The 20,771-nt window shown below is 56.0% G+C and overlaps 3 protein-coding genes across 13 annotated transcripts in view; 1 reads left to right on the forward strand and 2 right to left on the reverse strand.

The window, feature by feature from the left end:
• The first annotated feature begins 1,617 nt into the window (after window positions 1-1,617).
• DRC12 (dynein regulatory complex subunit 12 homolog) lies at window positions 1,618-10,821 on the forward strand. The gene is made up of 7 exons (XM_080641209.1): window positions 1,618-1,656; window positions 1,973-2,053; window positions 2,709-2,774; window positions 3,626-3,745; window positions 4,232-4,324; window positions 10,052-10,182; window positions 10,421-10,821. Exons 2-7 carry the CDS (start codon window positions 1,984-1,986, stop codon window positions 10,547-10,549), a joined length of 609 nt encoding a protein of 202 aa, XP_080497335.1. The 5' UTR covers window positions 1,618-1,656; window positions 1,973-1,983; the 3' UTR covers window positions 10,550-10,821.
• Window positions 10,822-11,947: 1,126 nt separating this feature from the next.
• NHERF4 (NHERF family PDZ scaffold protein 4) lies at window positions 11,948-16,766 on the reverse strand. 11 transcript variants are annotated; one of them, XM_080642342.1, is made up of 11 exons: window positions 16,733-16,766; window positions 16,357-16,384; window positions 16,179-16,252; window positions 15,687-15,901; window positions 15,233-15,422; window positions 14,991-15,127; window positions 14,581-14,785; window positions 14,209-14,405; window positions 13,894-14,121; window positions 13,573-13,779; window positions 11,948-13,351 (listed from the first exon to the last, which is right to left on the reverse strand). In XM_080642342.1, the coding sequence occupies exons 1-10, from the start codon at window positions 16,746-16,748 to the stop codon at window positions 13,606-13,608; spliced, it is 1,464 nt and encodes a 487-aa protein (XP_080498468.1). In that variant the 5' UTR covers window positions 16,749-16,766; the 3' UTR covers window positions 11,948-13,351; window positions 13,573-13,605. The 11 variants fall into 11 exon arrangements, 9 of the variants coding, with proteins under 9 accessions (XP_080498468.1, XP_080498466.1, XP_080498464.1 ...); XM_080642341.1 differs by having other exon boundaries at window positions 12,551-13,351; window positions 13,610-13,779; window positions 16,733-16,751; XM_080642340.1 differs by lacking the exon at window positions 16,733-16,766 and having other exon boundaries at window positions 16,179-16,541.
• Window positions 16,767-17,109: 343 nt separating this feature from the next.
• Window positions 17,110-20,771, reverse strand: part of NLRX1 (NLR family member X1) — a 29,073-nt gene continuing 25,411 nt past the window's right edge. The window contains exons 7-10 of the mRNA XM_080642333.1: window positions 19,725-20,320; window positions 19,380-19,466; window positions 18,448-18,699; window positions 17,110-18,016 (exon numbers count right to left, since the gene is read on the reverse strand). Coding sequence (XP_080498459.1) covers window positions 17,695-18,016; window positions 18,448-18,699; window positions 19,380-19,466; window positions 19,725-20,320 — 1,257 coding nt within the window. The 3' untranslated portion in view covers window positions 17,110-17,694. The remainder of the gene's footprint in view (window positions 18,017-18,447; window positions 18,700-19,379; window positions 19,467-19,724; window positions 20,321-20,771) is intronic.

Consider the following 20,771-nt stretch of genomic DNA (forward strand, 5'->3'; position numbering starts at 1 on the left):
CAGGCGCAGCCTCAGGTCCCCCGGCCCAGCACCGGGAGGGGGGAACAGCCTCAGGTCCCCTGTCAAGCCCCATCGGCAGGGTGGTGCTGCCTCAGGTCCCCCCTGGGCAGGGTGCTCGGCCTGAGTTCCCCCGACCCAGCACTGGGGGTGCACCTTGAGGTCCCCTGTCAAGCCCCGCCAGGCAGGGGGGCACAGCCTCAGGTCCCCTGGCTCAGTGCTGGGGCTGGGAATGCGGCCTGAGGTCCCCCGGCCTGGTGCCGGGGTGGGGGGCATGGCCTGAAGTCCCCTGTCAAGCCCCACCTGCTGGGGGGCGTGGCCTGAGGTCCCCTGGCCTGGTGCTGGGGCTGGGGGGAGCAGCCTGAGGTCCCCTAGCCCAGCACCAGGATGGGAAGTGCACCTTGAGATCCCCTATCAAGCCCTGCCAGCCTGAGGTCCCCTGTCAAGCCCCATGGGGGTGGGGGAGGGCGTAGCCTCAGGTCCCTGCTGATTGCTTGTTAAGGCTCCTTATGGAAACTTGGCCTCAGCTGTGGGTGCAGCCATCTTTGTGACAGAGTGATGGTTAATTAGCATATTCCCTCTTTATTACATAGGATTGCAATCAAAGGAGGGACAGAGGTGGGTTACATGAAATTCATTGGTGATAGATTAAGGATGTGGGATAAAGCAAAGCGGTGGGAAACCCCTGGGATTAGATAAAAAGTAAAATGATGGACACATACTTAGGTGGGTGCAGGAACAATTAACATGATAATGAAGGAATTTGTGGTATCTGTCCTGGCGCTCACCACATTTGGTTGTGCCCCAGGGGCTCCAGAAAAAGGGAAGTTACAAGTTACCCAGACATCTCACAGATATGTTATCTTAGAGGCAAAAAGGCAAACAGGCACAGTAAAGATCTAAGTTGATCTTTGTCAGGGAAAATATCGGCCTAGGACATGACTACCCACTATAAGCTGTTTGTAGTTAAATATTTAATTTCAGACCATCTTTTGTGGTTCCTTTAGGTCTTTGAGTTTGCAAGACTGCTATGCAGGCCTCCCCTGGGCTTGTCAGGTCAGCATGTGGCCCCTTTCATCCACACATCCCAGTCAGGGCACATGCAAGAATCAACCAATGATGCATAAGCAAGTGGAGCAACAAATCGATGTTTCTCCCCCCTCTCTAAAATCAATAAATAAAATTTTAAAAGCATAAATAATTTTTTTTTACCCAAATGGCTACCGTCGGCCCTTTTTCTCTGTGTCAACACAGCAGCATGATTTCAGATGTGTAGACCCCTCCTTGGTAAGTCTCCAAATTACAGGCGGTGCCACATGGAATCATAGCTAATGGGCCAAAGCCCTGTCTTCTCAAATGACCCGTGGGCTTGGGAATAGGGAGAGAACCCGCCCTCTGGCACCTGGTGCTTTAAGCTTTGTGTTTAGTCGCTCCACCTTCTGGTGAACTTGTTTCCCAGTTGCCTGGACATCACGCAGGCTCAGGACGCCTGGCCTTCCAGCTCGCTCCTGCCCCTGAAGGACATGTGCCCCTGGATTGGCTCCCAGACTCATGGCTCCTCCTCAGGCTCCCGCTGGTTGGGCCTTTGCTCTGCCCCTCCCCACCCATGAGAGGCTCACGCCCCAGGGAAACACAGCAGAGGCAGAGAGGGTCCTCTAGGTAGGAAGGGGTAGGGTCAAGATCATGGGAAGGGGGAAGGGACCAGGGACTGGGATTTATTTTCTCCAAAAGAGGATGGAGAGGAGTGATTTCTGTGCCTAGAGCCTGGCGTGCAGAGAGAAACAGCGCCATCCTCCCCACGGATGCCAGCCTTGCCTCAGGGTCCCAGGAGACCAAGGACAGCAGCTTCTGAAAAGTATAAGAGACAGATTTGTAGCCTAGAATGCTCCCTCTCCTGGGACTCCTGGTTCAATCCAGGGATCAGGAAAGCACCCTTATGCCCAGGTCTAAATACATGTCTCCTCCCCCTCCCCAGGACAGCACGAGATGCCACCTAAGACCAAAAAGGAAAGGATGGAAGCTGGAGCGCAGGCAAAGAAAAAGAGTGCAGGCCCTGGTGAGTCGCATGGGTGGAGGTGGGTGCCCTGGCTTCTCTAGGCTCCGGCTCGGAGACCAAGCAGCGGTGCTCCAGAGAGAAGCCAGCCCTCCTTTGCACCACAGATGGAGCTTGCTTTCCTTTCTTTCTTTCTTTCTTTTCTTTTTTATTTTTTTAAATATTTTTATTGATTTCAGAGAGGAAGGGAGAGGGGGAGAGATAGAAACATCAATGATGAGAGAGAATCCTCGATCGGCTGCCTCCTGAACACTCTCACTGGCGATTGAGCCCGCAACTTGGGCATGGGCCCTGACCAGGAATCGAACTGTGACCTCCTGGTCCATAGGTTGAGTCTCAAGCTCTGAGCCACGCCAGCAGAATGGAGCTTTCTTGACCCTCCCCCTTCATATCCTCACATCCAGGTCCCACGAAGCTGGGAAAGTGGGAACACTGGCACCCACCCCTCCCTTGAGCCCCTCTCTGGCTCTGTGCCTTTCTTACACATTTATTCCACATGTCTGTGCTGGACAGGGAGGACTGTGGGGAACCCAGTAGAAGCTGCTGCCAGGGAGCCCTCACATAGCGGCCTTGGTCCTCCTGCCGGAAGAGAGCCCGGAGCGTGCAGGGCAGGGAGGGGCTGGCTGAGGGAAGCTGAGGCTGTGCCATCTGTGGGCAGGTGTGGAGGCGGAACCCACTCGCAGGCTGGCAGTGCTGGAGAGGGAGCTGCTCCGAGACCACCTCGGTGAGAAGGACAAAGCTTGGGGCCATCACAGTGAGCCGGCGGGCACGTCTGTATCCTTTTTCTTTAAATATCTTTTATTGATCTCAGAGAGGAAGGGAGAGGGAAAGACAAAAACATCAATGATGAGAAAGAATCATTGATCGGCTGCCTCCTGCACGCTGCACTCTAGGGATCAAGCCCGCAACCAGGCATGTGCCCTGGTAATCGAACCCTGACCTCCTAGTTTATAGGTCGATGCTCAACCCCTGAGCCACTATCCTGAAGGGCTTTGAGGGTTGGAGCTGGGGGGTGGAGGGTGGATGGGGCTGAGCTGACCTCTAACATCCCCTAATGGGAAAGACAGTCACAAGTTGGGATTGTGAGGAAGGGGTGGGCAGTGAGGGCTAAGGAGCCAGAACAGAAAGGGAGTTTTTGCTTCTTAGCAACGAAGAGCCCATCGGATGGGAGGGGTGGGGGGTGGGCAGAAAGAATGAGAATGCGACCCGCCCTGACCGGTTTGGGTCAGTGGATTAGAGTTTTGGCCTGCAGACTGAAGGGCCCAGGGTTCGATTTTGGTCAAGGGCATGTACCTTGGTTGTGGGCACATCCCCAGTAGGAGGTGTGCAGGAGGCAGCTGATGGATGTTTCTAACTCGCTATCCCTCTCCCTTTCTCTCTGTAAAAAAAAAAAAAATCCAATAAAATATATTTTTAAAAAAAGAGAGAGAGAGAGAGAGAGAGAGAGAGAGAATGAGACTGACTGGAAGCCCACTGCCAGGTGCTCGGAGGTGGGCAGAGTCAGTCCATTAAGCCCATGGAGGCTGGCGCAGTGGTGTCCCCACTCGGTCCTGAGAGCTCTGGCCCTGTTCCCAGCTCTGCGGAGGGGTGAGGCCCGCCGAGCCAAGGCTTCGGAAGACCAGCTGAGGCAGAGGCTGCAAGGGCTGGAGGCTGAACTGGAGGAGGCCCGAAGGGAAGGGAAGGCTGTCTATGCAGGTATGTGATTGCCAAGTAGGTGAGCAGCAGAGGGGCAGCAGGGAAGCTGGAAGAGGACAGCCCAGAGGCCAGAGGATGCGGGAAGGGAGGCCAGGAGGCTTCCACCCACCATGCCTAGTCTCAGGCTTCCCAGCGGAGCCAGACCAGGAGGACCTGAAGGGAGAAGAGGAAGGCCTCTGGGTTCTGGGAAGGGGCCTCCCAGGATGCCTGGTGCCGCACTGTGGATGCTCTGTGGGTTACAAAATGCAGTCCTCGCCTTCATTTCATTCCCCCTGGGAGGGAGCAGGGGAGGGCTGCCACCCGTCCTGAGCTGGCATGGAGACCGGGCTGGTTCATGCCGGTTCTCAGGTTCTTCCCAGAAGCACCACGAGAGCCACAAGGCCATTGTGCTCTGGTCCCACGGGACCAAGAGAACCGTTCACACTCACCCTCCCCTCCTCCTCCACCCTCCACCTCATGCACCCTGGCTGCTCACTGCCCCCACAGAGATGAGTCGCCAGTGCCAGGCCCTCCAGGAGGAAGCTGAGACCCGAGGCAGGCAGCAGGAGGAGGAAGCCAGAGGCCTTCGGGAGCAGCTCGGTAGGATCCCCTAGCCTTTCTCTCAGAGGGCCACTAAGGGTCGGCCTGACAGGCGGACTAAGAGGATCTTTCTCCAGGAGACTGCAGTCCTGGCTCTTTAATCACTTTCCCCCACGGACTCTCCCACCTTTGCAGACTGGAACAGAGAGTACAGGATGTCAAAGATCTTAAGTTACCTTAAGATTTTAAACAATCATAAGTGAAACCCGACCAGCATAGCTCAGTGATTGAGCATCTACCTATGAACCACGAGGTCAGGGTTCAATTCCTGGTCAGGGCACAGGCCAGGGTTGCAGGTTCAATCCGCAGTGTGGGGCCTGCAGGAGTCAGCCAATTAATGATTCTCTCTCCTCATTGATGTTTCTCTCTCTTCCTCTCCCTTCCTCGCTGAAATCAATATATATATATTGATTTATTTATATATATATATATATTTTAAATCTTAAGTAAAGATGACAAGTCCCTCACCCCATTTCCCCCTTTCAATGGCCTCTCCAAACCCAGCTCTTCCTCCCACCACTGCATGTCTTTCCTAAGCAAAACATATTCCCTCTTAGTCTGGCTGACTTTTGCAACAAAATAAGGGAAATGCGTGGCTTGTTTACTTCCATATCTTCAAGGCCTAGGCCATTGTGAGAAATGACTCACCTGTCCGAATTTCAAATGTTGGACTGGGAAACAGAGCATGGTGAAATGAGACTTTTTTTTTTAAGTTTAGATTATTCTGTCAGCTTTTTTTTTTATCCTACTGGTGATTAAACCCACAACCCGGGCATACGCCCTTGACCAGAATCGAACCCAGGACCCTTCAGTCCGTAGGCCGATGCTCTATTCAATGAGCAAAACCAGCTGGGGTGAAAATGAGACTTTTAATAACACTGACGAAAGCAGCCGCCCATTGTACAGGCACACACGTGGGGCAGGGAACACAGCATATTTACTTAGTCCCTCTTCTGGTTCCTCATTGGCTGGGTACTATTTAGTCACCTGTTTCCTAATACATCGCCCAGGTCTTGCTGTTTCCTATTGGGCCATTTAAAACAATTGGGCTGAGGCCTTTCTAGTTGACTCCACCTCCCCTGTCTACCTGAGGCAGACACCTGGGAGGTTTTTACCATGTTGGCCCACATACAAAGCTCTTTGCCCCCGCCCTCCTCCCTGCCCTCTGCCTGCCCTGGGGAAGTTCAGTAAATTCCATCAAAAGCCCACCATAGCCCTAACTGGTTTGGGTCAGTGGATAGAGCGTCGGCCTGGGGACTGAAGGGTCCCAGGTTCGATTCTGGTCAAGGGCATGTGCCTTGGTTGCAGGCACATCCCCAGTAGGGGGTGTGCAGGAGGCAGCTGATCGATGTTTCTCTCTCATCGATGTTTCTAACTCTCTATCCCTGTCCCTTCCTCTCTGTAAATAATCAATAAAATATATTTTTAAAAAAATTACAAAAGCCCACCATGCTTCCCTGGCTGGTGTGGCTCAATGGATAGAGCGTCAGCCTGCGGACTCAAGGGTCCCGGGTTCGATTCCAGTCAAGGTCACATGCCTGGGTTGTGGCCTCGATCCCCAGTAGGGGGCGTAAAGGAGGCAGCTAATCAATGATTCTCTGTCATTGATGTTTCAATCTCTCCCTCTCCCTTCCTCTCTGAAATCAATAAAAACATATTTTTTTTAAAAGCCCGCCATGCTGGAGATGGTCACAGAGGTCCATTCCCTGCACCATGGTTGATCCTAAATAACTGTTTGCTAAATAAATGAATAAACCTTCCAAATAAGCAAATACTAGTATATTTTTAAATTTTTTTATTTTTTATTTTTTTATTTTTTTCAAATTTTTATTAAGGTATTATATGTGTACATATCTTACCATTGCCCCCCCCACCCCACTCCCATACCTGCCCTCACCCCCCCAATGTTTTGCATCCGTTGGTTACTCTTAAATGCATGCATACAAGTCCTTCAGTTGATCTCTTATTACCCCCACCTCTCCCTAACCTTACCGCTGTAATTAGACAGTCTGTTTGATGCTTTACTGCCTCTTTAACTATCTTTTGGTTCATCAGTTTATAATGTTTTTCATTATCCCTAAATGAGTGAGATCATGTGGTATTTTTCTTTCATTGACTGGCTTATTTCACTTAGCATAATGTTCTCTAATTCCATCCAGGTGTCTACAAATGGTAGTAATTCCTTCTTTTTTATGGCAGCATAGTATTCCATTGTGTAGATGTACCATAGTTTTCTGATCCAGTCATCTGCTGACGGGCACCTAGGCTGTTTCCAAATCTTAGCTATTGTAAATTGTGCTGCTATGAACATAGGGGTGCATATATCCTTTCTGATTGGTGTTTCTGGTTTCTTAGGATATATTCCTAGGAGTGGGATTACTGGGTCAAATGGGAGTTCCATTTTCAGTTTTTTGAAATACTAGTATATTTTTAATTTTTTTTTAATTTAATAAATCTTTATTGTTCAGATTATTACAATTATTTCTCCTTTTCCCCCCCATAGCTCCCCTCCATCCAGTTCCCACCTCACCCTCTGCCCTTACCTCCCCCGCACTGTCCTCATCCATAGGTGTATGATTTTTGTCCAGTCTCTTCCTGAAACCCCCCACACCCCTTTCCCCCTGAGAATTATCAGTCCACTCCCTTTCTATGCCCCTAATTCTATTATATTCACCAGTTTATTTTGTTCCTCAGATTTTTAATTCACTTGATTTTTAGGTTCACTTGTTGATAGATATGTATTTGTTGTTCATAATTTTTATCTTTACTTTTTTCTTCTTCCTCTTCTTACAGAATACCTTTCAGCATTTCATATAATACTGGTTTGGTGGTGATGAACTTCCTTAGCTTTTTCTTATCTGTGAAGCTCTTTATCTGACCTTCCATTCTGAATGATAACTTTGCTGGGTAGAGTAATCTTGGTTGTAGGTTCTTGCTTTTCATCACTTTGAATATTTCTTGCCACTCCCATCTGGCCTGCATAGTTTCTGTTGAGAAATCAGCTGACAATCCTATGGGTGCTCCCTTGTAGGTAACTAACTGTTTTTCTCTTGCTGCTTTTAATATTCTCTCTTTGTCTTTTGCCCTTGGCATTTTAATTATGATGTGTCTTGGTGTGATCCTCTTTGGATTCCTCTTGTTTGGGGTTCTATGTGCTTCCTGGATTTGTAAGTCTATTTCTTTCACCAGGTAGGGGAAGTTTTCAGTCATTATTTCTTCAAATAGGTTTTCAGTATCTTGCTCTCTGTCTTCTTCTGGCACTCCCATAATTCTGATCTTGGTACGCTTGAAGTTGTCCCAGAGTCTTCTTACACTATCTTCAACTTTTTGGATTCTTTTTTCTTTTTGCTTTTCCAGTTGAGTGTTTTTTGCTTCTTCGTATTTCAGATCTTTGACTTGATTCTTGCGTTCCCCTAGTCTGCTGTTGGGTCTCTGTATAATAATTTTTATTTCAGTCAGTGTATGTTTAATTTCTAGTTGGTCCTTTTTCATATCCTCGAGGGTCTTGCTAAATTTATTGGCCTTTTCTAGGATATTCTTGAAAAGCCTTATAACCGTGGTTTTGAATTCTATATCCAGTCATTTGTTTTCCTCCATTTCTTTCGTTTGTGATCTGTTTCTTTGCCTCTGCATTTTCGCTGCTTCCCTGAGTTGGTAGGGTAGCTTTGTGTGCTAGGTTTCCTATATGGCCCAGTGGGTCGGCCTCCCCAGTTAGCCTGAGATGGACACTCTTGGTGCACCCCTTTGTGGACTGTGTGTACAGCCTTGTTGTAGTTAAGTCTTGATTATTGTTGGTATCACTGGGAGGAATAGACCTCTAGGCCAGTTGGCTGTGAGGATCAGCTGTGTCTACGCTGGGAGAAGTTTGGTGCTGGAGACAGCCTTATAGGATTAGACTTCAAAATTGCAAAAGCCTCTGTGCTCAGCTTGGATGGGGCAGAGTCTCAGGGCGGAGCAGACAGTCTTGGCTTCCCGTCAGCCCTGCCCTTGAGCGTGCGCCTCCAGACCTCTGCCTTCCGCAACTCCCCTGAGTTTCCACCTGACAGTCCAGATTCCCCCTGTAAGAGTGTGTGTCCCAGGGGCTTGCCCAGAACTGGGGTTCAGTGCAGTCGGAACTAGGGTTCAGTGCAGTCAAGAGCTTCCAACTCCCTTCCGCTAGGGAATGCCTGTGGCAACCTCCACATTCAGCTTTCTCTGCGAGCACTCGCATGTGCGCATGCGTGCCTCCAGACCCGCCGCAGCTCCCCCAGGTCTCCGAGTCTCTGAGTCTCCGTGTGCCTTTCTCTCTACCTGACAGTCCAGACTCCCCCTGTATGAGCCTAGGTCCACGGGGTTTCGCCCAGTACTGGGTTTCAGTGCAGTCGGAACTGGGGTTCAGTGCAGTTGGGGGCTTCCTTCCCCCTCCCGCCAGAGAAAGTCAGCCAGGCACTCAGTCGCCCTTCCTCTATGCACGCGTCTCTGTACCTCAGCCCTCCTTTGCCGCTCCTCTGATTCTCCGTGAGCTTTCCTCTTCCTTCTAGTTGTAGAATTTCCACTCAGCCAGCCTTCCTGTGGTTCTGGATGATGTCCGTTCTGTCTTTTAGTTGTAGTTTTGAAATTGTTGTGCGAGGCAGCAGTTTAGGTGCTTACCTATGCCGCCATCTTGGTTTCTCCTGTCCAGTACCACTTTTGATCAATACTAGTATATTTTAAAAACAGGATTTTTTGCTCTCTTCCCTCTTGGTTACCAGATAGAGTTGAAATAGGTTAGCATGGCATACAAGGTTTCTTACCACTTAGGCTTCAAAGTTTTCTTATCCTAAAATAGCTTTAGTTCAGCTGTAGATGATTCAAGAGTTGCTTATCTGCCAGGCCAGTGGTCGGCAAACTCATTAGTCAACAGAGCCAAATATCAATAGTACAATGATTTGAAATTTCTTTTGAGAGCCAAATTTTTTAAACTTAAACTTCTTCTAATGCCACTTCTTCAAAATGGACTTGCCCAGGCCATGGTATTTTGTGGAAGAGCCACACTCAAGGGGCCAAAGAGCCGCATGTGGCTCACGAGCCGCGGTTTGCCAACCATGGTGCCAGACAGACCCTGAATTCCTTTCCTAATCTTTGCCTGATCTCAATTTCAATGAAAGCATTATTTACAGAGCACCTCCCAGGTGCTTCACATGCTGATCACATCTCCATTATTCACAGCAAGCCTATGAAGTAGGTGACAGTCTCTCTTTTCTTTTGTTTAACCCTCACCTGTTGATATGTTTATTGATTTTTAGAGAGAGGGGAAAGGAGAGAGCCAAAGAAACATCAATCAGTTGCCTCCCATATGTGCCCTGACCAGGGATCAAACCCACAACCTAGGTAGGTGCCCTGACTGGGATTGAACTCACAACCCTTTTGTGTACGGGACAATTCTCCAACCAACGGAGAACCCGGCCAGGGTGTTGACATTTTCTCTTTAAAGATGAAGAAACTGAAGCTCAGAGAGAGACATGCCCAATGCTTCACAGGAGTAAGTGACAACCAGAGTTGGGACTCAGAGCTCTTGTCCCAAGCCCTCCACTCTCTCCACTGCACCTGAATTGAACTTCAACTCCCTGTAGGGACCACAGGAAATCCACTGACCCTGGGGGAGTCTGGAAGAATCCCACTCAAGTCCCCCTTTTGTGTGCCGCCGGAGATTCTGTTCAAGGGTAGTGTCGCCATCCTGTCCTCTTTCATCCTCTGCCCACTCCCCAGAGATGCGCCGGGCAGAGACTGCAGCTGCACGGGGAGCAACAGAGCAGGCCCTCAGGGAGCAGGACCAGACTCGGGCTCAGCTCCAGACCCACGTGTCAGACATGGAGGCCAAGTATGAGGAAATCTTACATGTAAGCTCACCCTCTGAACCCAGCCACCCGTACCCAGGGCTCCCCCATCACCGCAGACCAGGGGCAGCAGAAGCAGATCCCCACAGGGAACTCTGCTCTATCTTGAGGGGATGCACCCATGCCCACCCACTAAGACCAATAACTTTAAGAAAACGCTGGCAAGGAAAGCGTATAGACCCACCTGGGCACCCCTCATGCTCCCTCTCCCTTCCTGGAGCCTGAGACTTGGTGTCTGCAGGGCAGCCTGGACCAGCTCCTGGCTAAGCTGAGAGCCCTTGAGCCTCTGTGGGATGGCGTGGGGCTGAGACTCCACGCCAGGCACCGGGAGCAGCTCTGGCAGCTTGGACTCAACCCCCTGGACCTGTGAGGCTGTAGTAAACAGTCTCCGGGGTTCTCTGGAGCCAGCAAGAAAGCCACCTTGATGTAGAAGTCAACAGAACTATGGGATGAAGCTTTCTGGCGAAGATGAGTGCCTCTCATGGAAACATCTTGGTTCTGGGCTGACCCATTAGCCTGAAGACTGAGTGATGGGAGAGAAATCTGACAAGGTCTTAGACCTTATCCTAGAGCAGGGGTGGGGAACGTCCGGCCCTGCCAAGGCATTAGGGGTGAGTTAATTAAATGTCTGACCAAATACAGCAGACTAATTGTTATTTTCAAATATATTTTTATTGATTTCAGAGAGGAACGGAGAGGGAGAGGGAGATAGAAACATCAATGATGACAGAGAATCACTGACCGGCTGCCTCCTGCACACCCTATTGGGGATTGAGCCCACAACCTGGGCATGTGCCCTGACCAGGAATTGAACCCCAACTTCCTTATTCATAGGGCAACACTCAACCACTGAGCCACGCAGCTGGGCAGGCTAATTTTTAAGTTGATAATTTTGTACAGCCCTTGATGATGTTATAAATATCCAAATGGCCCTGGGCAGGAAAAAGGTTCCCCACCCCTTGAGCCTGGGGCTCTTTTTGTCCCTTCGAACAATAGCCTCCTACCCTCACCCATACAAACACAGTCAGCCAGGATGGCAGGGGAAGGTCATTCTGTAATAGGCCAGCAGTAGTCAGGCACCAGTCCTGCGGGGCTCACAGAGGGACAGTGTGACTGGCCTCCAAACTCTTACAATCCATCCAGGAGTCCTGGAGTCCTGCCCAGGGCAACTTCCAGATGGCTTCTAGCTGGCCCCATGGCCCACCGGCCCACCAACAAGGGAAAAGTCTGCATTTCTCTCTTCTATGAAAACACGCTCAGTGCGACTTCTGGTCACCAAATGTGGAAGGGCTTTCCCCACACTAAGGCATTCTCCATCTCTTCTGTGGATGCCAGTTCAGTGTCCTACATTGAACTCAATTCTGACTCTCTGTGAGGTTCACAGTTCAGGGAACAAAGACAGAGAGTCCAGGCCGGTCAAAAGGAGGTTTAATCTTGCACTCCTGGGCCATGTTCACCGGTCCTTTTTTTTTTTTTTAATATATTTTATTGATTTTTTTACAGAGAGGAAGGGAGAGGGATAGAGAGCTAGAAACATCGATCAGCTGCCTCCTGCACACCCTCCACTGGGGATGTTCTTGCAACCAAGGTACATGCCCTTGACCAGAATCGAACCTGGGACCTTTCAGTCCGCAGGCCGACACTCTATCCACTGAGCCAAACCGGCCAGGGCTGTTCACCGGTCCTGAGGGCAGGGCCAGAGAAGTTGCATTGGGCAGGAGCTGAGGCACTTTTTTTTTTTTTTTAAATATATTTTATTGATTTTTTTACAGAGAGGAAGGGAGAAGGATAGAGAGTCAGAAACATAGATGAGAGAGAAACATCGATCAGCTGCCTCCCGCACACCTCCTACTGGGGATATGCCCGCAACCAAGGTACATGCCCTTGACCGGAATCGAACCTGGGACCCTTGAGTCCACAGGCCAACGCTCTATCCACTGAGCCAAACCAGCTAGGGCTGAGGCACTTTTTTTATACAGGTGTTCAGTGAGGGTGGAGGACCATGAGCTGAGGGCGGGTGGAATTTCCGCCACGGGCAGGGGTTCCAGGAATGGAGCCAATATCTGCGTCACCATTTGCCTGGAGCACTGGTCCGTCATGGGTTCCAGGAAGGGACCAGCATTTGTGTCACCATCTGTCTGGTGCACTAGTCTGTTATCTGCATCACCATCGGTTGCATGCATCGGCTTCTGGAATTCCTCTGACCTAACACTCTCTACCTAGAGACGCACAGGGTAAGGACTCAGTTCCACAAGACACCAACCTCAAGTATAGGTGGTCACCTGCGCTTCTGACCAACGGGCTATACATCAGAGGTTTCCACGCTCCCTATCATTTGCTAGAGGGCTCATAGAACTCAGGGAAACAGTCTGCTTTCTCGATTACCAGTTTATTGTCCGGATACAATTCAGAAACAGCCGAAGGCAGAGACGCATGGAGCGGGGTGTGCGCACGGGAATGCCCGCCCTGCCCATGGACACCCTCCCCTCCCGGCACCTCCAAGTGTTTTGGGTTTTTATGGAGGCTTCATCACAGCAGCATGACTGATGACATCACTGGGGGTTCATTAACACTCCAGCCCCTCTCCCCTCCCAAGAGCCCAGCAGGGAGGGTGAGGGGGGTGAGGGCAGAAAGTTTCAACCCCATTGGTTCCCATGGCAACCATTCCCTCCCCATCCTTAGAGGCTTCCAAAAGTCACCTCATTAACAAAATTAGGTTGCAAGAGCATTTTATGAATAACAAAAGACCCCTTGATTGCTCTTATTGTGTAGGAAATTCCAAGGGTCATAGGAGCTCTGTGCCAGAGGTGGGACTGAAGACCAAATATGTATTTTGTATTACAAATCGCAAAATCCCACCACTCATCGCAGGCAGAACTTCATCCTGGGGCACAGCTTCCAGGGTTCCCACTTGGCTTCCTCTGGAGTCAGAGGGGAGCAGCCAGGTGGGCCCACCTGAGGCCTCTGACCACACCCTCTTCTGGGAGGTGGGCCCTGGGAAGGCAGGGAGGCTGGGCAGCCTGTGACTGTCCAGGCTCCTAGAGGCCCAGTTTCCAGCATCAAGAGCTCCAGTTCCCACCAGCTCTGCTGGAGCGGGACGGCAGGGAAGCTACTGGCCTGGCCTGGGCCGAGGAGGGGAGCAGTCTGGCAGATCTGAGGCTACAGCCCGCTCCTGAGCAGGGAGAGAAGGGAGAAGGCCACTCAAGGACTGGAAGAGCTTTGCCTGCTGCACTCGAATGCCCAGGAATGGGGCGTGCTGCATGGTCCTTCTCTTCCCACCCACCATGGCCTAGAGCTCCACCTTCCATGCCCCCCCACCCTGCTTCCCCTGCTCTGCCCACCTCTTGGTTCTGCTTGGTCCCTCCCCAGCTGCTCATAGTCCCTCTGTCTCACCTTCCTCACCTCCAGGGTCCCGGGGACCCATGCTTACCAGCCCCGCGGAGACCTGGCCCCCAGCTTCAGGCACAGAGGGGGCTCGGCCTCCGCCAGCTGGTGGAGCCTGTCCACGTCCTGCTCTCCATCCACAGGGCGCCCGTTCACCTCCAGGATCTCATCTCCCCGCTGCAGCCCCGCCCGGTCAGCCGAGCCCCCTGGCATCACCTGGAGGCGGGTGAGATGCAGCACAGGGAACCCGTGGGGATGCGCGGCCTCTCAGGGCCTGGGAGGCAGCCGAGGCAGATCCACCGGGAAGGAAGGCCCGTGAGCATCCGTCACCTGGGAGATGGAGAGGCGGGGCCCGCTGGCCACATAGCTGAGGCGGAAGCCATAGCCGCCGCCAGGCCCGGGGTACAAGCAGCACTGGCGGGAGCCACGTGGGGCAGGAGGCAGGGTTGTGTCTTCCCCTGGTGGGTCCTCGGTCTCAGCCCCGAAGGCCGAGCGTGTGCTCTGCGGTGAGGCGGGGGCCTCCGCGCTCTCCAGGAAGAGGAGCGGGGACAGGCGCACCTGGAGGCGGCGAGGACAGACCTGCTGCCTCCGCCCGCCCGCGCCCCTCCTGCTGCGCCCCCCCCGCCCCGCCCCTGCCCCTTGTACCATTCTGAAGAAGCGGTCCGCCTCGGGGTCCACGACAGTGAGGGCCACGCGGGAGCCCTGAGCTCGGATCCTGGACACCGTCTCCTCGTGGCCCAGCTCCTCCACACTCTCCCCGGCCACAGCCACCAGCCGGTCCCCGGCCTGCATCCCAGCCTTGTCGGCCGGCAGCCCTGGGTCCACCTCCCACAGGAACTGCCCTGGGACACAGACACGCTCACGGCTCCTCCCCTGACTCCCCAGGTCAGCCAGGGACACAGGGACAGCCGGGGGTCCCCAGGAGGAGGTCAGGGCGGGGCGCAGACAGGGCCACCCCTGAGAGGTAGGTGCACATAGACACCGTGCCCACCCTCAGACCCCCAAGCTCCCACTCACCGAGGCGACCACCAAGGCCCTTCTCCTCCCGGAGCAAGAACCCAAAGCCCTGGGGCCCTTTCTCCAGGTGCAGACAGCGGGGCCCGGTGGGCAGTGCCCAGCCCTCTGCCAGGGGTGCGGCCAGGGGCATTCCCAGCTGGCGACACTGCTCCTCCACCTCCGGCCCTGCCACCAGCAGCGTCACCTGCTCACCACTCTGCCAAAGCTGTGGGGACCCAGCAGGGCCTCAGAACCAGCTGAGGGGGGGGGGGGCGCCCCTTCACAGCCCCTCTGCCTAGCCCAGGCAGGAGGCCCTGGGGGAGGGAGAGAGGGCATAGCGCACATGGAAAGGGAAGTGGGTGATGGATATGCAAGAGCTGATCAGGGGGTTCGGTGCAGGGAGGAGGGAGAGGCGACCGGGCGCTGCCTACCCTCCTGCTGAGCTGGCTGTGAGTGAGCTGCTCCACGCTGAGCCCGTTCACTTCCAACAGCCGGGCCCCCGGGGGCACCCCTGCCCGCTCAGCAGCCCCTCCAGGACTCAGCACCAACCAGAAAGAACCTTGATGTTCTGGAAGCCCCCTCCCCCCAAAAAAAAACAAGTGTGAGTCTGGCTGCCCAGGGCGGGGCTGAGACCCCCTGACCTCTCCTCCCCACCCCGAGCCTCGGAGCTCACCGTGGGTGACACTGAAGCCAAAGCCACCCTCGTCTCTCACGATGTGGCACAGCCGGGGCCGGACCCCGGGGCCGAGGGTGGGACAGAGAAGGGCGCCGTCGCCCTGCCGGGCTCGGGCCGTGTCGTGCGCCTGCCCCGCCACCACCGCCAGCAGCACCCGAGGGCCGCTGGCCCGGATGCGGCGCGCCACCTAGACAGAGGGTGGGCAAAGATGGAGTGGCCCGGCCACCCTGCCAATCCCCAGTCCCTGGCACCTACACTTTTCACCACGGAACCAGCTCTCCACATGCCTTTTCCCAAATATTCTGACCTGGGCACCCCTCACTCCTGGGAGGTGGGGGAGGGGGAGGTTTGGGTCCAGACCCCATGTACCCAGGGAGGCGGTCCTGCCATGCTGCGGAGTATTCTCCAACGCCACGCAGGGTGGGGGGTGGGGGTGTGTGTGCAGCCTCACCACCTCCAAGGCTTCATGCTCCACCGTGTGGTTGTTCACGCCCAGGATCCGGTCTCCTTCCCGCAGACCCTGCCGCTGGGCGGAGGTGCCAGGCTCCACCCTGCACACCACGTGGCTGGCCCTGCCCAGCTCCTGCTGGAGGTGGAAGCCAAAACTCCCGCCCTCCTCCTTGCTCAGCAGACAGAAGCGGGGCCGTTCCCGGCAGAGCCAGACATCTGAAGGGGGGGCAGCAGAGATGGGGGAGGAGGGATGTGGCCCAAGTGCTAGTCACCTTGTGCCCAGCAGCCGCTGCCCCCTTGGCTAGGTGTTGGGCAGTAGGGCCACACTGTGTGGGCAGTGGCCAGGACAGAAGGACATGCCTGGCCTCCTCCTCTGTCCCCGTGGTTACTCCCAACCGAGGCCACTGTCCGAGGGAGTGGTGTCCAGGGGACGGGAGGCCTGCGGAGATCTCCAGGGAAGGGGACGGCTGCCCGGGGGCGGCGAGGGGGTTACCAGAGGGGCCATGGTCTTCCGCCAGGGACAGGACAGGATTATCAATGCCCAGCTTTGGGTTAAAATCAAACTTCCTGCAAGGAGACCCCGATGCCACTGGAGATGTTCGTGTCAGCTGAGGGGTTCCCCCCTCCAGCCCCTCCCGCCCTTGCCCAGCCCCTCCCAGGGCAGCACTTACAGGGTGACGGGAGCCGCCTCCTGGAGACCTGTTGGGCGGAAAGGGGCGAGGGGAGAGGCGCATTCCTCACCCCCTCCGCGCTAACTGAAAGGACTGGGGGGAACCTCAAACTCAGAACATGACCCTCCATTCTGCTCCAAGAGGCTTTCCTGTCCCTTCCTACCCTCCCCCAGGCCAGGGCACAGCAGTCGGAGCCTGTCGGCACAGGGTGTGGACCAGGAAGGGAGAAGCATCCAGGCACTCTTCCCCCACTTCCAGTCTGCGTCTCGGAGCTCCAGGCCCCCCCCCGCATCGTGTGCCCTGCTCCCTTAGGCCTCAGCCTCCGGCCACCCCTGGCTGCTTTGAGGTCTCCTCCGGGGGCTCCTCCCGCTCCTACCTGCAGCTGCCTCCATAGCTTGATCAACAACCTGACGCTTGGAGTGGGGACAAGGTCCATGGAAATCAGCTGACTTCCCTCTTACCCCCCAGTCCCGCCTCCTTGAAGACGCTGCTTGGAAGCAGTGGGATAATGGTTACGGGGGCGGAGAGTCTTATCCCCGGAGAAGCATGCACGCGCCTGTCGCACCTGTGCCTGGGCCCCGGCTTCTCGGAGCCGCTCCCGCCCCCGCCACGTGCAGCGCAGGTAGACTGCCCACCCCCGACTCCACATCTGGGGCAAGTGTGCAGAAAGGGGTGGTAGGAGCCCCACCCCAACATCTTAAGAGGTCCCCCGGCCCTCACTGCCTTTGAACCCAGGACCTAAGGACCATCTGTAACAGGAAGTGGTCAGTCCTTTTATCCGAATGACCAGCACAGTGCCCGGCGCTGGAAGCACCAGGCGGGGCGCGGGGTGGGAGCGTTTAATAGCGGGAGGCCGCGTCCGCTGGGCCCTGAGCGCAAGGCCCCTGTGGGGAGAGCGTGAGGCTGTGGAGCAGCACCAATGGGAGCGGAAGGGGCTGCGGGGACCCTGGGCGTCCCCAGAAGGCACTACAGCAAGGGTGGGAGCCCCCCATCGCATCTAGACAGCACCCCTGACAGGGCAGACATGAGAAGTGCGCCCCCTGGTGTCAGAGGCTCCTAGGGAGGAGAGAGGGGCCAGGTAGGTGGTGGTGCCACAGGGCAGCTCAGCCACGGAAATGCCACGTCCTCGTCCTTCCGCCCCATGGCTAGGAGGCAGCTTCGTGGCCCTGGAGACTGCGACGTGGGAGGACTGGCTGGACAAGCTCCCAGAGGACACGGGACAGCGGTGCCAGTCCTGGCCTCCAGCCGCGAAGGCATCTCCACAGAGCAGCAGTGCCTGGCAGGAGGCCACGGCGGGCGGGGCTCAGGGAGAGGGCCGGCCTGGCCTGCAGCCCCGGCTCAGCTGCCAGGGCCCCCCAGCCGCTCCAGGAGCGCCGTGACCTCGCCCTCCACGCGCAGCAGCTGGGCCTTGCGCCACGGGTTCAGGGTGGCGCTTCGGTTATCTTCCAGGTCCCGTAGCAAGAGTTGGAGATGGCGCCGGACCCGGGCCCGGTCCCAGTTGTGGAAGTTCCGCTGGACTTCGCTGAGGATCACCGACCAGTACTGGGACACGGCTGCGCCCTCCGTCAGCGACACCACCACCCGGGCACGGCCCTCTGCCGCATCCCCCAAGTCCCGTAGCACCTGGCGGCCCTCGGAGCTGAGCTCGTTGAAGTAGAGGCTAGCAGGAGAGAGGAGAGGTGGTGCATCAGTAGGGCTCTGAGAGGGAGGGCAGAGCGGGGCGGGCGGACAGAGAGCAAGGGGGGCTCACAGCACAGCCGCTGGCTGAGTAATGCAATGGGTGTGTCTTCAATAAGCCCCAGAAGGAGGGTGGTGGCCCATGGGAGGCAGGGATGCCTGTAGAATTTGGTGGGACCAGGGACTAGGAATGGGGCCACCAGGAGCTAGGACAAATGGGGGATGGGGGTCAGGGCAGGGGAAGGGCCCATCGCAGAGGGAAGGGTTGGTTCTGAAGTCGGTTGGCATCACTCAGGAGGCAGGAAGAGAGGCCAGGCCCCTCCCTCGGGGAAGAGAAGTCCAGTGAGCGGGCAGGAGCACTGGAGGAGGAACAGCTCAGGCTGGGGGCCGGGACCGGTGGGGGACAAGACTCACTGCAGTAGCTGCAGGGAGGGGTGCTCCCAGGCCGCCTTGGCCAAGGCCAGGGCCGCGGTGTCGCCAGCGCCATTGTAGGCCACATTCAGCTCCTGTAGCCGCTGGTTGCGCTGCAGCTGGGCAGCCAGCAGCTCCAGGCCCTCGTCCCTGAGGCCCGTGTGCAGCAGGGACAGGTGTGTCAGGGAGGTGTTTCCCGCCAGGCCCTCCACCAGCGAGGCCGCCCCTGCGGCCGTCAACGGGTTGTTGGACAGCCTGCAGCCACAAGCACCCCAAGGTTACAAGGGCCCGTGGCAGAGACCCTGCGCTTGAGCCCAAAGGGTGCCACCTGGGCCGGAGATGGCCTGGACACAGAACTGCAGGCCCAGGAGGATGGGTGGAGACTAGCAGGTGTGGTACCTGCAGAGGGAGAGGGCAGGAGCTGGCTTCTCTCCTCACCGCCTCTTCCCACTCCCCCCACTCCCCTCTCCCCTCACCTTCTCCCCGGAGCCCAGAGCCTCATCCTTCTCGCCCTCCCTTCTTTCTCTTTCCTCATTCGCCTCCCCTCACTTCAACCAGAAATCGGGAGCCCAGGAGTCTGGGTTCCTAGTAAGTCAGTCAACTCTGGGAGCATCGACGGAGTGCCCAGCGTAAGGTCATCCTTGTGAGGCGACACACATCCCAGGATCAGTGGCTCTGCACAAGCCACTGACCTGGGCTCTATTCCAACCCCTTCCCCAGGCTGACTTTAGTCCCATGAGAGGCTCTCTTAGCACCTATTACTGGTGGTATCTCACCCCATCCGCCCTCCTGCTTGTCCTAGACCTGGGGCGGGCCTGTGCCGGGCATGTTGAGGTGAGGAGCACACCCCTGACCTCAGCTGGCCGCCAGCACGGCTGGTCTTCCCACAGCCCTCCCCTCCCCAGCCCTCCCCTCCCCAGCCCCCCCGCGCTCACCGCAGTGTGGTGACTTGGCACTGGTCGTGCAGCAGCAGCTCTCGGAGGTCCCTGCAGGCCTCTGGGCCCAGGCTGTTGAGCTGCAAGCTGGAGCAGGGGGTGGCCCGAGGAGAGGGAGAAACCAGAGTTCAGCTGAGGCCGGCCATCCACTGGCCTGTCTCTCCATCCTGACTCTGCAGTCTGCACCTGTCCTCCCTCCTATTGCTCGTCCCCTCCGCCCACACCCACGTCCCCATCCGGCCCCTTGGACCTTCCTCAGTGCCCCCAGTTTCCCTGGCACCCTCTCCTCCCACCTCTTCCCCTCCAGCCCTCTCCTCTCTTCGTGCCTGAGCACAAGGTTCTCACCCCAGCTTCCGGGCACGCAAGAGGACAGGCATGAGCGTGCGCAGCCCAGCAGGGTCCAGCTGGCAAGAGGCCAAGTTCACCTCGTCCAGGGCATGCCTGCCGCTGCCCAGGACAGCCGCCACCACCATGCACTTGAGAGGTGTCATGCGCACGCCCGCCAGGTCGAGCCGGCGCAGGGAGCCGAGCACCTCAGCAGAGAAGCGCTGGTTCTGGAACTCGTAGTGGAAGAAGAGGTGGTCCAGGAGCTCTGAGGGGGGCAGCGCCCGCCGGCCCAGCTTGCCCAGCTTCTTCCTGATGGCCTGGGCATTCTCCAGGGCATCCAGGTTCTTGATGGGGCAGCCAAGCTGGGCCAGCATGGCCCGGTTCTGGGCAGAGAGAAGCCCCCCCATGAACATGGGGAAGAGCTCGAAGACCTCGTCCTCGGGGGCCTCATCGGGGTGGCGCCGGGGGCCCTCCATGCCCAGGATGCTGGCACCCATCTGGTCCAGGACATCATCGTTGTTGTAATCCTCCTCTCGGAACATCTCCAGCACCATGGCCTGGGCTACCGCCTCGCGGTTCTTCCCCACCATTCGCCCAAACACGCGTGGGACCACCTGGGAGAGGAAGGGGGCAGGTGCTGCGGCCTCTGCGTGCCTGCTCCCCGCCTGCCCCAGCCGGGCGTGCCTCCTGCACTTGCACCATGGTCTGTCTGGTCACATGACTCCCTGGCTGCGACCCCTCCCAGGGCTCCCCACTGCTGGCACAGAATAGAAAACTGTTCATAACTGGCCCCCATGTGATCTTCCCAGAGTCCTCCCTCAGCCCGCGTTCTCATGCCCTCCAGACACACATTCTTCCTCCCAACCCCATACATGTCCAGTCCAGGAGGTGGTGGGAAGGAAGCAGCAGATAGCATGCAGTTAGTGTGGAACCGGCTGATATTATAAATACATCCCCATCTTCCACATCATCCTCAGGGCAATGACCACTGATGTCACGTCACTCCTCCGTCAGCCGGCATCCCTGACAACTCCATCGCAGGCCGCACACCTCACTCACTCTGCT

The sequence above is a fragment of the Plecotus auritus genome (assembly GCF_963455305.1).
Source record: "Plecotus auritus genome assembly, chromosome: 9".
In the NCBI taxonomy this organism is placed as follows: domain Eukaryota; kingdom Metazoa; phylum Chordata; class Mammalia; order Chiroptera; family Vespertilionidae; genus Plecotus; species Plecotus auritus.